We start from the raw sequence: 19655 nt of genomic DNA on the forward strand, positions 1-19655 counted from the left end.
CTTTGAATTCTGAAGCAGATAAAGTACAGCGCATTGCTCACTTGAAGAAAGTACACTGAAGCAAGGTCATTCCTTTCTCTCACTAAATGCACATAGAAATCTATGCATTAAATACCTGCCCTTTTTTTTTTTTTTTTAAACAAACTTTCCTGTTGACCATTGTATTTTAGGCCAGAAGTGTAAGTTTTTCTATGCAAGATGCTGTATTCGTATCAAAACTGCACGGCATGAATCAGCAAACAAAGAGGAGCTGCTCAGTGACATTTGTTTCATTTGCAGTAACACATTACCCCACTGTATACAAGAGCAATACATTTTATCTCTGATCTGATTTGCTGGTGGGGGTGGAGGTTATTTGTTTGGTTGGTCTTCTTAAGACTTAACTCACAAACTTTCGGTCAATACAGCTAGAATGCTGGAATTCATTACCCGGTTTACACTCAAGAGAGGCTGGTTTGCTAGGAGCTATTTAAAGAAAGGAAGTACGCATTGAAATCCTTTGTTTTTACCACGACACCCGTAAAAATAAAGTGGGGAAAAAACCCCTTCGTTCTGAGAGGCAAACGCATGTTTTACACACACACAAAGCACAGCGGCGCGCAGGGCTGGAGCCGCAGCAGATCCAGTTATGAACTACCTGCTCTGAATGAGCCTTTACTGCCTCCTGCCTGAGGCCCGCACGCAGCCCACGCTTCCCGCCCAGCCTTCCTCTCGCTTTTCCTTTATGAAGCGTAAAACTGAAGGGGTCGAAAGGAAAGACGGGACACACAGAAGCAGCTCTTCCCCGAGGGCTGCAAAGGGTCTCTGGCACAAAATACTTCGCCCTCCCAGTTCAGAGGCCGGGCTGGGACGCCCGGTACGAGCCACGCTGCCGAGGCGGCGGTGCGAGCACCCACGCCGCAGGAGCCGCCACGCCAGGAGCCTTCTGTCCAGCAAGCATTAACTTTGTCATTATCTTCCTGTCACCTTCTCTGCTATCCACACAGATCAAAACTTTACTTAATTTTATTTTTCTAATTTTCTCGAGGTTAGGATGCTGCGCGGCAGCGAGCCACCTCAGTCTTTGAGTGAGCACACCTTGCCGGCTGCTGGTGAGGGCGCAGCGTTAAACTTAATCAGACAGATAAATATTTACCCCGGCGTTTACTTTACAGATTTCCCCTTTCTCCCCTGCAGGGAAGGGAACAGCTGAAGGAAAAGAGCCGGCGGTCATTTTCCAAGCCCTCACAGGCGCGCTGAGCGGCGGGCCGGAGGAGCGTGGCGGCGCGGGCCCTCCCCGCGCGGGGCAGGCGGCGGTACTTTACCCGTGCAGAAGTTGACGAGCACCGAGGGGTCGCAGGCTGCGGCCAGGCAGGGCAAGCTGTCTTCCATTCCTCGCACCGACGCCGCCAGCGACGCCAAGCCGGCCCCCGCCGCCCTCCCGGCGAGGCTCACAGCGAGCCCCCGCGCCCCGGCCGGGCCGGCATGCCGCGGGCTCTGAGGAGACCCTCCCGGGCCGGCTGGCCCACCACAGAGCGCTGCCGGAGGCGGCTGGTCCCCGCCGCCTCTCCCCGCAGCCCCGGCGAGAGCGAGAGGCTCGGGGGGGTGGGATAGGGACAAAACTCGGCGGCTGCCGCAGGGAGTGGCTAACCTCAGACGTCAGCCGCGCACTCAGGCACTCGCTGGGCGCAGGCAGCGCCGGAACGCGGCTGCCCCTCGAACGCCACGGCACCGCGGCTCCCGTGCCTCTTCCTCGGGTCGCGGAGGTCGCCGACCTGCTCCCACGCAGGAAAGGGGCTGCTCTGCACACACAGACAGGGCCTCGCACCCTGCCCATCCGAAGGCACAGCAGCTGGGCTGTCAACCCGCCATCCCCCTTCGCCACGGCACTCGCGCCGCAAGGTACTCACGGCACCTCTTAAAAGTCTGACGTTAACGGCAAAAAGCCAACAGCGATCCTTTTGCCCTCGGTCTGAGCGTACAGGAGAACGGCAAATGACTAACGAAAAGGATTTTTATACTCGGTCAATTCACATAAACCGTTATTGTTCCAAAGCGCGTCTGTCTGTGTGTCAGAAGCACCGCGGATCCAGTGTCACTCAAAGCACAACATGACATGAAAAGTTCACACGGGGGAGGGGGAGGTAGAGAAGGGGATGGTTGCTTGTTTAGTATTATATTTGAATATTTTTCATATGACGTCTTTCGAGACGGAAACGCAATGACATCACCGGCAATATGCTCGTATCCATTATATTAAAATGAAGCAAAACATCGTGGCTTAAAAGCAGCAGCTTTGCAAAGCTATCGCTGTATTCAGCAGAAGGGAACTCGTATTATAAACGCATTACAATCTGTTTAGCGTGATCGTGATTTCGTCCGTCTTGCAAGATGAAGCACAGCCAGATGAGAACTAATGAATGCAACATGTGTTCATTCTTTTGGTAGCCGTGCCTGAAGCCAATTGGCAGAATGACTACAGCAAGATAAATGTCAAAACAAAACTATTTGTGAATATGTACTGCATATATTTTGCCTCATCTCTCTATCATACTTCAAATAGTTTATTATTTTCAAGCTTTGCAAGTATATTAAATAACTCTGGATTAAAGTTTTGATTTCCAGACAACGGGGGGGGGGGGGGGGGGGGGGATATGCATGGGGGAAGTCCACGTCTCCATTCAAAAAACAAGGAGGGGCAGCACTTTACACCCTCAAAAACGAATGGTTGATAAGAAGGTTCGTAACAACACATATAGTTAAGACAGAACACAAAGGGTTTTGTATGTTTTCCCCAGAATTATCAGTCTACGTAATTTCAGCAGTATCTTCCTTTTCCAGCAGCTCCTGACACACTGGAGGAATCGACCTCTACAGTGATTTAAAAAAAAGAGAAAGGCATTCAGCTGAACACAGCTCTGCAGTATGAAGCCAGCCAGACAACTACCATGATTAATAAAAGGAAGGGACTAAGAAACTGAATGGTGGAAGACAGTAGAGAGTAAAAGGCAAGGGCACAGAACTAAGGAAAGGACCCTAACTAAAGCCAAGGGCCTCAACACACAGCCACGGCACCAGGACCAACCAAGAACTCATACTTCCAATTTGTCCCAACCACTATGTTGCATCACGTCGTTAGATTAAACAATCCTCATTGCAAGATGAAACACTAAGTCTTATCTTGGGTGGGCTGGAGACACGGAATTATTTGACGCGCATGGACGTACATTTTGGTATCCCTTAAAATTCAACATCCTTCCTAATACAACTACGAAGCCTTGAAAGAAATTGCGGGCAAAAATCTTCCATGAGGCCAAACAGACATTGTGTGTGCGGGTAAAGACTGGCACAGAGAGCAGAAAGAGGCTTAATTTGCCATTTTAAGTGGCCATTAGTGCTCCAAATGATGACAGATTACATACAACTGGCAGGAAGCATCCAATGTAGTTCAAAACTAATAAAATTTTTTAGAATGTCTCATTTTTAGAGTAAGTAAGACACTTTGTATAAAAAAGTCAGGATCTCCTACAGTACTAAAAGGATATGAAATACTGATTATTTCCAGACATCTATGACCCTGATTTTTAGCTCTAAAAAGAATGGATTTCCTCAGCATAGGGAAAATAAAAGTTGCATTAGGGCAGTATTTTAAACAGAGCTTAATGCCTGCCAAATCAAGAGCACGCAGGGTGAGGCAGAAGGAACCAAAGCAAATGTTAGAGCACCTTCAGAATGATCCTCTGAACACTAATGGTTGAAATAAGTTTTCAGATGGCGCACTGTATACAGCTCACCCTGAAAATGGCAGAAGCAGTTTCAAGCCACCCATCGCCTGTTCCTCGTTGGCCTGCGGATTTGGATCAAAATTCCCTGATTTGCCTGTAAATCTCTCATGAAAGCCTTCCTCATTTGTTTTTTTCACTCCTCCAACTCTGCCCCATACCTGTCCTTCTAAGCAATCTCGCTATCTTCAACAGCTATCTCTAACCTTTGCAGGCTTAAACACCATCTCAGGTTCCTCTTCCTTGCTGTTATTTAACACGAATGGTGGGGGATGAGGAGGAACTCCTCTTAAGTATTTTAGGTAAGCACAAATGATGAAACAAGTACTTAAAATATGGCACAGACCAAAATAAAACACATATGACAGGCAAGTAACCTTTGCCTAGAAAAAAACCTCTCAGAATATTAGTGGTGCAAAGTACAATGTCACACCATGGCAGGGGGGAACAACCCTCTTCAATCTAACATAATAAAGCAAGTTAAAGATCAGGAATAGAGCCACACACGTTATACAAGCACAGAATATTTTGTTTGTCCCCAACATACACGTATTTAGGAACATTATACATGTGCTAAGAACAGCAGATGTCTCAAAGACCACAGCAGCAGCAGTCAGATTATGAACCTATGAAAGGAGTAATTTTAGACGCTTCAGGTTTTCACGCACCAAAAAGCCCTCCAACCCACATTTTTTTCAGAGGTGGGAGCAAATGGTTCCTCCAGCTTTTGAAGAGAGACGTAGGAAGGCATGAACCCTTTGGAGTCAACACTTCCACGTGAAGAGGAGGAAGCAGCGGGTCCCCTGCCCCATACCCCAACCATTGCCTTTCAGTGACCCAAACCCAGCCAAGGAAACTGGGGGTGCCTCCACCAAAGCCACTGCACCCCCAGCTGCACAGACTGCAGAACAGACACCTTGTCCCCAGGATGCCTTTTAGTAATTAAAACCCAAAGAGGAAGATTATTTATTGAGTTTCCTTGGCAAATGACCCTGCTACCAAGAAAAAACCTGCAGTTACATGGAATTTTGAAAAAGTCTAAGCCTGTTTCCACAGAACAAGGGTCTCCATCTCCTTCAAATTTAGGAGACTGCAGATCCAAGAGCTGCTGCATGAGGCAATCACCTTATCTTCCCTTCAAAGGATTACTGAAAACTCTCCCTACCCACCTTACCTTCAGAAAACCTGTAGCCATAACTGCACCTAAACAATATAAAGTGATAACTGTACTGAGATTAGTTTAATGACTCTCTTGCTGTTGAACTGCAAGAGGGCAGCACTAGTTAATTTTGTTTCTTCATATGTATAAAGCTAATCATATTTCCACTGGCAAACAATCCTTCAATTACTTTGCTTTCTTCCTTCTGAAAAGAAACTGCAGCAATGTTTCAGTTGGCAATTAACCTCATGGCCAAACAATATCACCTTTCAGCAGCTGCATGCATGTCTGTTCCAGTATTAGCTTTACCCCATGGAAAAGAGAGAATAACAATGATTTCTTCAATAACTACCCCAATTCCTAAAGACTTTAATCCTTTTAGTCCTTTTTCGGGGGGGGGTCCCTTTCTGAAATCAACAGACTGTTTCTAAACCCATGTTTTATCTGCAGTCACCTAACTAGCACAACAGATCAAAACCGTCTCATCAGATGAGACAAAAATAATGAAGCACTGTTTTAAAACACACACTTCGGTTAAGGATGCTCCTTGCATCAGGCCTGTTTGCATCAGGACTTGCGAGGGATACAGAGATTAATAAGCTATGAAGGACAAGGGCAGCCTCGCAGGATCCAGTGCTCCCATTAACATCTGTGGGATGCGGCAGCCTCTGCTCGCTCCTCCCCTTCACTCCAGGTGCTGGCACTGTAATAAAACCTATTAAAGTCCCATTCTCTGAAGCACTGATACCAAGACTGACGGAAGGCAGGACCTTTGGCTACGATTAAGGTCACTTACAGGTGGCATATGGCAGCGCTACTGCTAAAATAAGCACCCCCGCCCTTCTTCTGCATCCTTCCCATCCTTATCCTGCTCCTGCCACTGGCACAACCCCTCGAGGGGCTGTGCAGGGAAGCACACCGGGAGGCTCAACAGGCTGAAAACTAACCCATCAACACCAAAACAGGGAAACTCACCAGGCCAGTTGCATGCCATATGGCACAAGGAAGCACGTTGCAGCAGCAGGGAGGTGGCAGCATCCGCTGGAAAGAGCAGCAGGAACCATGCCCGTCAACAGCAGCTCTGCCCGCAGATGACTTAAGGTGATTGTGAAACAGCTACACTTGTAAATCACCTTTCATTGCCAGAAAACTGAGTGAAACAAGAACCGATACAGAAGAGAGTGCAGTCCCTGAGTGAGCAGTGCCAGGGCAGGACGTGGCAGAGAGCACACAGCGGTGCCGGAGGCCATTCCCTTATGACCCCTTCCAGACTCCTTTGGACCCCTTCCAAAGGAGCTGAGCTCCTTTGTCCTACAGGTGCTTTTCTCAAACAGAGCTAGCATGCAGAAAACATGAGAAACAATAGGTTTCATAGGAAACATCAGATCTTGAAAGCTGTCCTGAGGCTGTCCTCCAGAACTAAACCATACCCATGTCCATCCAGTCAACCATCCCGGGAAAGGGACCTGAATGGGGAATTTTTTTTTCCCCAAAACCACATTGCCTAACTCGAAAAAGAAAACCCACAAACAATACAAAGCCCTCCAAATGCACATGCATATTTTAAGAATAACCACCTGAATGTCTGGTTTTGTCAGGTGGCTTTTCTGCTGCATCAGCTGCTTACTCTAGTTTGCAGAGGCAGCTGCACCAGCACAACTGAGGTGGCAGCAGGCTGATGTGGAGAGTAGGAAGGGTGGCAATGTTTAAGGCTGGTATTTCACTGAGCATAACATCAAACCACAGCTGTAGCGTGCCTTCCGCTGCCTGCTTGGAGCACTTGCACAGCAAACTGCTTGCAGCTGCTTTCCTGCCTACCCATCAAATGCAATACAGAAACAGCCAGCAAACAAGATGAAAACGTATTAAATCTAAAACACAGCCACAAAGAGGTTTCTCCTGCAAATTTTATTTTGGGCATATGTTCCAGGCCACAGTCCAGACCACATATCCTATATGGTGGCCCATGAAAATGTGCAACCCTGCCCCTGAGAAAAGGAAGAGTCTGAACAGCAGCATCCTTGTTAGGTGCAGTCTGTATTTTTGTGGGGATAATCACAGTTTCCTCTCTGGTCAAGAACCTACACAGCTTCAAACACAGCAGTTTTGCCTAAGTGACATTTTTAAAACTACAGGGAAATCATACAAGGTTGTTAAATACAAAGCATTTCCATTTTCTGAAAGCAATCAGCAAAAGTTTGATTCTTAATAAAGACAACTAACTGGTAGTCGTAGTCATACCAAAGCTATCGTTATGGCTGTCTAATCGTTACTGCTGTCTAATCATTTAACTCATGCCAACAGAAAAGAAAAATGTTGCTTTTGCCATGCAGAAGTGGGGAAACAGTGGGGGAGAGACCAACTGCTAAAGTGTTTTCTAACAAAGCACTTTCAAAATAAAGTATCTACTTCTAGAAATATTACACTGCTTAAGAGTTGCGTATTCTTTCAAAAAAAGATTAAATGTCATTCTTGTATATTAAAACATCTCCAAATGTTGTCTGTTTCCACTAACATACTGCTGCAATGTTGACTATTTTTACTACTTTTGTAAGTAGTAAAAAATAAACTAAATTAAGTGTAAAAAAAAAAATCAGAATCTGAAAGAGTCCACTATGTATGACAGAGACTAGAGAGTTTCTCATTTACTATCCACTTTGAGATGCTGAGGAACTAGAAAAGCCTTTACGAAAACACCGCCAACAAAAAGAGCAATCCTTCACACAAAACTAATTCTTATTGAGAATAAGAATGACCGGCTCAGCAGCACGCTGGGACGACGCAATCCTTGCTGTGCACAGAAAGCTACTCTGTGGGCAGCAGACAGGGATGGGAAACTCATCCCAGAGGGTTGCTCAGATATAACCATGTGTCTTGGTATGGCACGTAAATGAGGAAGAAAAAACAGACACTAGTCTGGCTTAATCGAGATGGCTGGGAACACCTTTCGGCTTCCAGACTTCTGCATACGCCAGCAGAACCGAAATCTTCCTCCTGAGGGGTGGGGTGATCATCTCCATTTGTGACCATGCAGCATAAACACAATATGTCAGATTTAAACATTATCTCGTACATGCAAATGTGATGTAGGTGTCAGACCTTAAACTACTACAACACTTCAGAGTTTGACCTTATCAAAAGATCATTTACAGCCACAGAGTTTTGACATATTATATAACAGCTGTACAGTCCATAAATTAATTACCCTTCTGATGGCACAGACTACTATAAGTGGTTTAAAGAGAATCTGTAGAGACAGTTTTACAGTCGTGTCATTCCTTTAAATTCAGTTGACAACAGATTTTGTACTTTCAGTAACATGGGTCACAATAAAAACATCATGGTTTATTTACAAATATAGGATTGAACTGTTGAGAAATCCTCAGGCAAGGCTTGTGAGCTATGCTGTTGGAAGAACATAAAAGATATAATTATTTTAAGACAAATATGGAAACTCCCATTTACTTCTCTTGTTTTTCAGTAGTGTTATCAGTATTATATTTCAGCTTTAAAACTTGGTGAATATAAAATGGGAAGAACAAGCTACATTATTTCCATGAAATGCCTGATAAAAAATTGTCATTAGAAGGAATCAGCTTGGCTCATGCACAGAGGTCAAAAGAGACTTTTCAACTAAGTCAACAAATGAAATCTGTCAGACTAGAAGTCACACTTACTCAAAAGTCTGAATAACATTATTGACACAAAATTAGGTATTGATTTCCAACTTATTCTTCCGGTAGGAATAGTAATGTTACAAAAAAAGCTGACACAACTGATACCTTTGCCAGTCTCTCTGGAGAAAAACCAAAGGACAGTAACAGACAACAAGCAACCCACCATTTTAATTGCTAGCTCTTTCACAGGTCAAGACCGAGGTCAACTTTTGACTACAGTAATGTGTGTTGATATTGCCAGAAAAAACATTCTATAGGTCAGGAAAATAATTTCTTCCCCTGGATCATCAATCCTGTTATGACAGCTAAAGGTCAAGCAAAGAACAAAAAGGCTGATTAGAGAGAGGGAGAAGGAGAGGGGAAACTTTGGTGTGCAGTGGTAGAGGTCTAACTGAACTACAGATTAAACAGCTGTGGTGTAGACAAGGACACACCATGCTACGGGGGAAAAACACCACACAAGAAAAATGGAGAAGGTCCTTGGTGGCTTTAAGAAATGCAGTTGTATTTTCTGAGAATGCAGCTTACCAAAGCTTCAGAGACCTACCGAAGGTCAGAAGCAGCAGGAATTTGATGGTATCATATTACTTAAGAGGCATTTTCATACACTGCAAAACCACCGGCTCTAGGAGGTGGGGATGGTTACGGCAGTATACGATCAAGCTCGCTACGTCCTTACTTCACTGCAAGAAACTTCCGTGCTCCAGATCTACTTAGTCATCTTCAAGCAGTAAGAACTGGAAAATAAGAGAACAGTCCAAAACATACTGAAGTCACGACTTTTAACAGGAATTTAATCAAGCCTCAAATGAAGAGTTTATCCATCTGTTCTTTGAGAAGGATGAAAGTCCATGATCTAAGTCAACAAAACACTAGGGGTGATGGGACTACAATTAACAGCAACTTCTTCACTAGCAGAAGAGACAACAGTACTGACTGCTCTAAGCTCCCGAGCGCTTAGGATAAGGAATAATCTATATATATTTGCTTAGGAAGTAAACTAAAAGAATAAAAACTATTCCCCCCACACCCCCGCCTTTTTCTGAAATACAGACTACGGCAGCATTTGTATTTTTCTTAATACAAGAGGGTATCCCCAATCCATGAAGCCAGTAGGTGTCATGGAACTAGCTGCTTACGTGCAAGTTCACACAATCGAGACTGATATGAGCACAATTCCACCACAGGATTTTTAGATAGAAACTTGACAAATACCTTTACACATAGCTTTTTTTTTAATCCAAGTTTTGGGGATTTTTTTGTGTGTTGTTTTTTTTAAGACCAAGTTCTAACCTACAGACAGCCTGAACATACAACTTTTATTTGAATTATGTATTCCCTATGAAATGGACTGTAAATACTTTTTCCTCATAGCAGCTTGTACGATGTTTAGAGCACTCCACAAAGCCAAATGGAGGATCACAGAATTGTAACTGCACACGGCTACACAGCTTTTAAATTATGGACATAATAAAGCATCATTATATTTACAGTCTATGTTTTAATTTCACATTCCAAATTTTTGAAGTAAGTGACACTTGATCTCAAGACAGTCTTGGGACATAAAAGATGTCCAAACATTAGTAAAGTGCTCTAAATTAGTTAATAAATATAAGATTTATTTAAAAAAAAATCATGTATACCATAGGTCACATCTGACCATTGAAATACTCAGTCCAGATACAAGCCCCCAAACCTGCACATTCTTCCTTTTTCTACCCCCAAGCCAAAATAATTTAATTGTTTTTAAAAAGTTTTTGTCAAAACAAAGCTTCAGGACACAAACTGTACCAGTGATTTATTTATCAATAAGCTTGCAATCAACACAGGAGCATACAGGACACTGAGCAACTCACAAAATTACGTTTTCAGCCTAAGTTTTATGTAGTAGAAATGTTTTGCCTGCTACCTCTATAAACAGGAAGACTCAGCTATTTCCTTCAACCAAGTGCTAGAGACTTACTAACGTAACAGCACCTGTGCAACATCTAATTGAAAGTAACAAACCTGTAATGCTGGACATTTTATTATATTTCTCCATTGGCTGTATTTACAGAATGAATATGCTTTTTCTATTTTCAACATAAATGAAAATCCTTCTCCAGGAAAGCATACACTACCAAATTATATTGCAGGACACCAGAATTAAAGGAATGGTACTAGGTAGCGATGAGAAGACAGGCTAAAATACCAATGAAAAGAAAATTCTGGTCCCTTTTTCTGAAGTTTTCACTAAATGTTGTGTGTTTCTTTAGGCATCATTTGAGGATGCATTCAGTTTGCAAGGTAACAGTTTTAAAGCAACCTTAGAGGCATCATCCAATCAAAAATACAGGTTTTTCACTCTTCTGCCAAATTACTCAACATTCTGCCACGCCATAGGAAAATAAAGTGTAAAATTATACTACAGCAATCAGGAATTAATGAATTGTTGCAAGTCACTTGTGCAGCTTTCCTACACTTGAATAGCTAGGATATTTACATTTTAACATAAATACATTTGTATCTCAAAAGTAATCCTCAAAATAACTGTTTTGCATTTTTTTTTTCCTGTCACTATACCCCTACTTGTTGAACAGTGCCTATCACCCTGCAAGGTGGCTCACAAGAGGCAGGTCCCCCCAGCACCTTTAAAACAAGGTCAAGAAAGAGCAGTTGTGGATTGCAAATGACGATACTTCATGCCTTTCAAGATTTTCTTAACAGAGGATTTATACCTCAGTATTCTTCTTTGCTAGTCTCTTGACAGAATTCAAATCACCCATTTCGTTTCACCAAAGAAGGAGTATTTGATTTAATGATTAACTCATCTGATGGGTAATCAGGCAACCGATTTTATCTGCTTCATTGCTATCAAGTGGTCAGCGTTACCTTCCATCAAGGCAAATTACAGGTTTTAAAGCATACCTGCAATTAGAGGAAATCAGTTTGTTCTTGCATCATCCTCAAAACCCATGGAGGATACGTGCATGGGAGGGAGATGGGGAGAAGTGGAGAGAAGAGGATTAAATTAAACTACAATTTGGAGGAAGCATCTTGCTGTTTTCTGTCTGCACTGATGAAATCAGGTCTATGGCATTAAAACCGACGTGAGAGAACACGGCTTATTTGCCTTGTCTCCTTCCTTTTTTCATTTAAAAATCAACTGTTATCCTTAGGCAGGATATACATTGGAAGGAACAAACTAGCAAAACAGTAAACTGCATTTGCAATCTGATCCTAATCACACACCCCAAGAACCACACAAAATGGTCCAGAGGTAGACTGCATCTGAGACCACCGAGCACGGGCATCACACGTCAACGTGTGATGAGCGCTTGGCCTACAGAAAACTTGGACATTTATTTTCTTTACAAATAAAACCTGCCTGAATCTGTAGTGACAATACTTTTTAAATGTTAATTAGCAAAGTCCTCCACTCTACAAGAACACATTACTGATTTTCAAACCCAAAGCAACACCTTGGGCTGTCTGTATCACACACCGTATACATGTTGTGGAGCACCTTGATGCAGGTGAGGAGAGTGCAGTGGCTTTGCAGCACAGGTCCACTCTCCTGCAGACAGGATGGAGCCAGGTACCGGCTGTGGGAATGAACCCAGAAAACACGCCAGAAAATGCTTGCAGATTCGAGGTACCGCTCTTCAGTAAAAGGATTATAGTGGAAATAACCCGGACTTGGCACAAACCTCTTGAGTCAGGAGTTTGGTTTAGATCATTAGCAAATTAGGGGTTTAAACTAGATTCACTGTTGGAAGATTTGATTTGGTAAGGAGTTTTTAGATCCTGCCGCACGATTTTGCGGGAGGGAGTTTGCCTGGCAGCTGCGGCACTGGGACACAGCTCTGAACACAGACCATCTCCCAGGTGAGGTGCTGGGCAGGCTAAAAATCAGTGAGAAACTCCCTCTGACTGAAAAGGGAACCAGGACTCACCTCAAGACTACTGTACCCTTTACTCTGATACAATTTAACGTAACATGGCAATTCCAACAAGTTATTAAAACAAGGCATCCTTGTAGATACAAAAGTCTTTTGAGAAAGAACATTTTAATAAAACTATACCTGAATAGCATTTGGACCACTTGGGCTATAATAAATATCATATGACAGTCATTCCTTCTTTTATAGCATCACGTTCCCAATGATTATCAGAGCTACTTTCCTAAAAAGAATGGCTATTATTACTCCATCAGTTAAAAAAAACCTGTTTTTGCAAATTATTCAAGTACTTTGATTTCTCATACTTGTTTTGTTAGAAAAGAAAAATGTTTAATAAATTAAACATTTAATAAATGTTTAATAAAAGATGACAAAACCAAAAATATGATGACTTAGTAGAATTCCATAGAAAAAACTGCTTTAGAGTACCCCATGAAGTAGGACCAGCACAGGTATTACTGACTTGCTTCTTCCACTTCCAGATTAATTCCACTAATGTGTATTAAAATGCTAGGTAGTCTATGTACTAAAATTATTTTGTATTATATAGTACTGTTAAGAACAGTTTTGCCTCCTAGGAGGCTGTAAACCTGAAAATTGGTCCACATCAGTTAATTCATTATTAAAATTTGAACCACTAGTTACTACCAGAGACATTTTCCTTAGAGAGAAAATGTCACTATTTGATATTTATGTTTTAGCTGCATCTTAAATAGAAAAAGTAAGATGGTATAATTAAAGTCTGAAAAATAAATATCTTTGTAGTTAATAATAGAAAGTCATCTTTTCCCCCTATAGGTTGCTGCCCTAGCACTGTTGTAGATACCACCCCTCATGTTATGGAATAATATAAACTAACTCCCCAAGCAAGGCATTCCATTTTTCAGTATTTTTTTTTCCCAAATGTTCCATTGCTTTGAGTTTCTTTAAGATCTAACCTAAGCGGCATAAGCAAGACAGTGCACCATCCTACACGGAGCATTAACTTACTCAAAGTGTCCTGCTGGCTTACAAAACATTAAAGAGGTACAGGAGAATCAGTGTTTCAAGTTCGCCTGAACTGAACACAGCTGACATAAAACACTGATGCATAGAGTACTCTGCATTTGCTTTTGAAATGATCCAGTGTTTCCAGAGAATGGGGAGGGAAGGAATATCAGCCGGGGGGCGGGAGTTTCTTCTACAATTGCAAAAGTGTTTTTCAATATATGGGGTAGCCAGAGCAGAGTGAAGTCCCCCCACAGGTGAGTGAGGTTGTCTGCTAGGCATAGCCACTAGATAGCAGGATCTGTCCAGTGAGATAGCAGCTTGAACAGAACAGCTATAAACAGTGCCAGTTTAAATGAAAAATGTTTGTTTAAACCATATGTTATACGACAGGTATCTGCCACATCCAAGGTTTTATAATTTATGAAGCAGATCTTAAATACAAGGCCAATCTCAGAACGCTGAATTATTGGGAGGGGGAGCAATGTTTTTTGGTCATCTTCTGTTTGTTAATTCAGGATATTTTTTTTTTCCTTAACGCTGCATCCCTGAGATGTCTGATTTGCATGCTTTTTCCTTTTGCAACCTTGAGGGCTGCTAACTTCCCCGTTTTATTAAACAAACACAGAAATCCTCTTCCTCATGCTTCACAGCTTAATCAAGAGTGACTTTAAAGAAAACCAAACTTCTGAAACATTCACAACAAAGTCATACCCATTAGTAATAGAGCTGATGATCTTGTAAAAAACCCCATATCAGGAGCTATAAAAGGCCTCCTCTACCAGGAGGATTGCTGAAGCTCAGTCCCTGAATACGCAGCTCTTGGTAAAGCTCACTTCAGTTTGGTTTACTTGAACGTTCACAACAAAAATGAACAAAGCCTCTTATTTTTATGGGTCATATCGATTGTTCCAATGTATGCTGATCGTATCTTCTACAAACAAAGCCAGCCATTTAATTGCACTGGAGCATTAAGCAGAGAGCCTCTAAAACTCTTTTCTATTTAACCTATCTGAATTGCAAGTGGCTGTATCAGAAAGGACCGAAGCATGGGCCATTCTGCAAAATAACCCATAGTCGTACATATGGGCAGGTACATTTCCAAAGTAATTTCAAAACACGTAGCTGATAAGGAGGAATTATGAGTTTGCCTTTCTAACCTTCCCACAGATTAACACAATTTCAGGTTCCTAAAAAATAACCACATACCCTGCTCTAGGCATTGCTGACTTTGCTGGATTATTCCCAGCACAGTTAGGAGGGGCTGCATATTAACAGAAAATGCACACATTTGAATTATCAGTGCAAAACTCCTCAAGGTCCAGTTTAAGCCAGACAAGACTGTATATTTTTTGTTTCTATTCATTCTTCTAATGTATGCCAAAATTTTGTGCCCATTACAATTTTATAATTCCTTTGTAGATCACGAAAACAAAGCAGTAAAGTATATCAATGAAAATAAACTCATGATTGTTCGATATTAAGGAAACAACCAAATTTCCAACCCACTGTAAAATCTAGCAAAGCAGTAATTTATTAGCCATGCCCAACAATTCAGAGGTACAGAACAGTATTCCAGCTACACAAAGTAAAAACCCAAACTCAGGCCGTACAAACGCAGATCACCCCACAAACCCTCCAATATTCTCTTAGTGATAGGATGGGTTTCTCTACTTCAGCCAGCATTTTGTTTCCCAGACCTTGCACTGAACAAGGCCCTTCCTAAGAGGAACCCTTGGCTGCAATGCTTTTCTAGCGAATACAAGACAAGGGCCACGTCCAGCTCTGTGACAGCTGTGACACACACCAGCCCTACAGCCTCTCCAAAGCAACGACGATCTCCTGGGAGCACCACGGAAGGAGATGCCACAAACTCCCAGCAGCACTCGCACAAAGGGTCTGTCTCCGTTTCCAAATTCCTCCAGGGATTCCCTTTAAATAATGCCACTAAAACTGTTTGCTCCTCTTTGCCAACACGCACAAAAGTTGTAACTCCGCAGCTCTGGGAACAGAGAAGCTGTAAAATGGGCATGTTCAACACTAAGCACCAGGAGGAAATAATATATGGGGAACACTGGCAATGAGGGGAGAACACAGGGCCAACAAAATACCTTTATTTCCTTTGGGTATTTCCTTTTAGCCTATTTTTGCTTTTCTTGCCTACTTAAAGCATAAATTATTGACAATGAGAACTGTTCTTAAACGCTTATTATGCTAAAAGACGTGCTTACACATATTTTGAAAGGATATTTTTTACTTCTCAATGTAGTAAGTTTCTCTTAATATTTCTGGCTTAGAAACATATACCTTTAGTCCAGGATTTCTTACAACATACACAATTCCAGCTCCCTCTGAGCATCAAAAGGACAGACAGAGAAAAGAGATTTAACATTTACACTTCATTCCACTCCCAAAAGGACTTCGATAAAAATGAAACTTACACCTGGATTAGCAAACATTAACAAGATCTATTTTGAATGCTTATTTCTTGTTTTTCACCCTTCTCCCTAGCTCAGCCACAGAGAGTTGAAAGACGTGGCACTAACCCTTCTTTTGTCAAGTGGCAAATAACAGAACTCAACACTCAATAACATTTGTGCTTCCCCAGATAAAGACTAAAGGCTCCCTTTCTTGACAAAGCGGGACTTGGCTATAATAGTTCCTAGATCTCCATGAAGTTATCTTAAAAATAACCTGCTTATGGGTTAAACAGGTTCCTTAGTAATAGGAACAAACAAGATCCCATCTGCATAGAGGACAAAAAAAAAAAAAAAGCGGCCTTCAAGATTTAGCAGACTTCTTTAAGAAGTTATCGCCCCAATGTATCTCATTCCCCCGCTGCAGTTACAGACACCCTCACACACAGTAGCTGCCTATGGAGGAATCCCTCGCCGGTGCCAGGGCGGTTGTGTGCAGGCTCCTCGGGGAGGATTCAGCTGCACCGCCAACCTCGCACTACGGCAGATGAAGGGAGCTCTCACCGGGGCAAACCCGCTGCACGGATTGCGACCGACACCAACACTGAGCAACGTGCCGTGCCAGCTCAGAGGCACCTTAAACCACCACAGGTCTGAAGCAGCTTAACCTCAAATTCAGTTTAAAACAGCCTGCAAGTCCAATTTGCATATATACGTATGTATGCAAGCATGCATGCATCTGTGACCTACAAAACCAGGTACCCACCTGGCCCCTCAGAGCAGCTCACTTAGGGTGCATAAAGGACAAACCCAGCACCAAGGTAGAGAGTGCTTACTGTAAAATGCAGCTGAGTTTTAACAGGTGCTGCATCTGTTCAGTGACCATAAAGGAGAGGAAGGAAGTACTCTGTTAAGTGAGAAGACAAAATGATATTTATAAATGAGCCGTTTCTGCATTCGAAAGTTTTGAGACCCTGTTGCTGGTATGAGTCACTGGTCAAGACAAGATTACACTAACATCTCTACAGATCTCTAGAAAGAGTAAGAGAGACCTTGTTTTACCCTGTCCCTTCTGAATTGCTCGGCATTAATCTGATGGCATTAATATTAAAAACACGCTCACGTGTTAAGAGAGCAGCAACAACAATATGCCTGGGGCTACTTGGCTACAAAGGTCCACAGAGAAGAATCAAGCCTGGAATTGTCCCCCCAGCACAGACAATATTAGGCAGAAGACTCAACAGTTGACAATAACTGAACATTTTTCACGTAGAAAATAATCTCAACAATATTACTGCACATTGTGCAAAGATAAATCAGAGCATTACAAGAAGTTGTTAGGCAGGATGTGTCCCACTTCCTCTTCCTCCTCATCCGAAACTAAACAACATAAATCACTAGTTATTTCAAATGTAATCAAACCCTGCCAGACATCAAGACTTGCTAATGCTTTCCCTCTGCCCATCTCTCCCCACCATTAACTCAGAAAAATAGAACAAACAAACAAAAAAAATCCCACACTCTCTGCACACCCAGACCTACAGACCCACAAACAACAGACCTAGTGATGTCTTCCCCTTCTGGAGCTTAAGTAAAGCTAAGCAAAACAAGCAAACAAAAAAAAGCAAAATTTAAAAAAAGAGGGGGGGGGGAAGGCAAGAGAAAAGGGAAAAATTAAAACACACACACACAGAACAAAGCCACAAAAACCCAGCAAGCACAGAAGAGGGTCTGGGCAACCCCTCAATGAAGGGAGCATTCAGAAATGGTATACCAACATATACAGCAGATCCAGACGTACGAGTAAATTTTAATGATTCAAAGCTTACACGATTTCACAGCACAATTAACATCTATTGCCCCAGTTTTAGAGAGAGGAGGCACTAACAACTGCACAGACAGTATGTGCACCTTCAAGCAGATGCATTACTGGGCACATGGAATTAGAAAAAACCCGAGTCAATTATTGGTGTGATTCGACATTTTATGTGAGTCTTTCCATTCCTAAACCTTCTCATATCCTAAAATTGCAATTAAAGGTAAAGGGATCATGTCTGGAAAAAGACTTGTACAACTTCTCATTTTAGACAGCCACATTTCTTGTATGGCAGTTAAAAATCTGCCAGAATTTCCCCTACAAACACATTTCCAGCAATTTCAGCTCTCCCACGCAGTCTTTGGTCCTAAAGTAATAGTCTCCTGCAGAAAAGTTTTTTTAAACACACACAAAAAATAATTCAGCCACACATTTCTCTCGCATGATGAATTGTTTTCCACATTAAGATGACAACGCTAGCACCGGAGTGTCCTGCCACAGCGGGCAATTAAGAGATTCAAAAGCAAAAGCATTAGTCTTGCAAAAGACAAGCCATTGCCACATTATGAAATACAAGAAGTAGATTAAGAGAAACATAACCTTTGAGAGGTAGCCAATACTTACACAAAGGCTAAAATTGCCGGGTAGGATAGTCACTGGGGGAAGAGAAAAAATAAAGGAAGAGAAGTACTAACACACACAAATCTTCATCAGTGGATTCATCCATCAAAACCGACTAGTGTAGAAAGACTGAGCAATTGACCGAATCGGCGAGTTTAAGAGCTTGACTTGCTATATTTTACTGCCAAGGAGGATCGGACTGACGACAGAACGCGGAGCTGGCTGCTGTGCAGCACGTGGGCAACATCTATGCTCTACACACCAACGGCAATCTCGACACAGGCACTGAGGGCTGCAAGATATTCAAGCTGGATTAAAAAAAATAAAGGAATGAGGAAGCCCTGCATACTAATGAAATGGTTAAGAAATAAAGAACGGTTAAAAAGTAACAGACTTTTGGCAAGTATCACTTTGGAGAGCAACTGGGATTCTACAGAGATTTACACCTGAACACAGATTGCAGTCCTCAGATTAACCCTCATACACTGTCGATGAAAAGTGTGAACTCCTGGGAAACCAACATATTTTATTTAAAAACAAACAAACAAACAACAAAAAACCCTACCATGAATGTTAGCAATGCCATGGACATAATAGCTGACGGATTCCTTTGGTCAATAGTCATCATCAGTCACAGCCAAGAGGGATGCTGCCTCAGAGACAGTTCACGCCGTTGGACAGGAGAGATGACTGGTAGCTCAAGCAATCACAAGCCATTCTGACCATTTCCACTCGCTTCCCAGGAACACCTCAAACAGTCTGGAATTTGGGAAGGGCAAAGCTCCAGAAGCAACTTGAATTTGTTAATGGGGCTGATGAAGCAGACAGGTTTCAGAGGGTATTTGCACTCCAACTGAAAGCTATTTCCACTCGTTGGGTTTGTTTTCCAAGCTAAAGCACAAATTCGGTGAGAGGACTCCAGACTACCTGGATGAACAAAAACCTGACCCGTAATGCCAAAAATAAGCAGGAAACCTTTTTGTCACAAAGTGGAAAAAAGCTTAAGAAAGAAAAGCATGTTTCAGAGGCTACAGGGTACAAACAGAAGAGTACAGCCAACTGGGAGCCTGCTTGAGCTGAACCATGCAAAGGAGATAATGGGGACATCACTGTTACTATGCATCGCAGCTTCAAAAGCGGGAGAGAAAGGCAGCTACCTAGCCACTGAGGTTTAAGAGGACGTTCAGGAAAAACTAAGCAGGAACAAACACCAAAGCAAATACTCTGCCTTCTGTTTCAAGAAAGATAATAAAACGACACACTGAAAATGAGGATA

The 19655-nt window shown here is 42.4% G+C and overlaps 1 protein-coding gene across 4 annotated transcripts in view; it reads right to left on the minus strand.

Moving 5' to 3' along the window:
* EML4 (EMAP like 4) overlaps positions 1–19655 on the minus strand; it is a 167736-nt gene that overhangs the window by 96428 nt on the left and 51653 nt on the right. The window contains exon 1 of one of the 4 annotated variants that reach the window (XM_072856813.1): positions 1305–1596. The exons of the other annotated variants lie outside the window; for them this stretch is intronic. Coding sequence (XP_072712914.1) covers positions 1305–1371 — 67 coding nt within the window. The 5' untranslated portion in view covers positions 1372–1596. Of the gene's footprint in view, positions 1–1304; positions 1597–19655 lie in introns of those variants that run through there. 4 annotated transcript variants of the gene reach the window in all.

This window comes from Ciconia boyciana, chromosome 3, assembly GCF_034638445.1.
Source record: "Ciconia boyciana chromosome 3, ASM3463844v1, whole genome shotgun sequence".
In the NCBI taxonomy this organism is placed as follows: Eukaryota; Metazoa; Chordata; class Aves; order Ciconiiformes; family Ciconiidae; genus Ciconia; species Ciconia boyciana.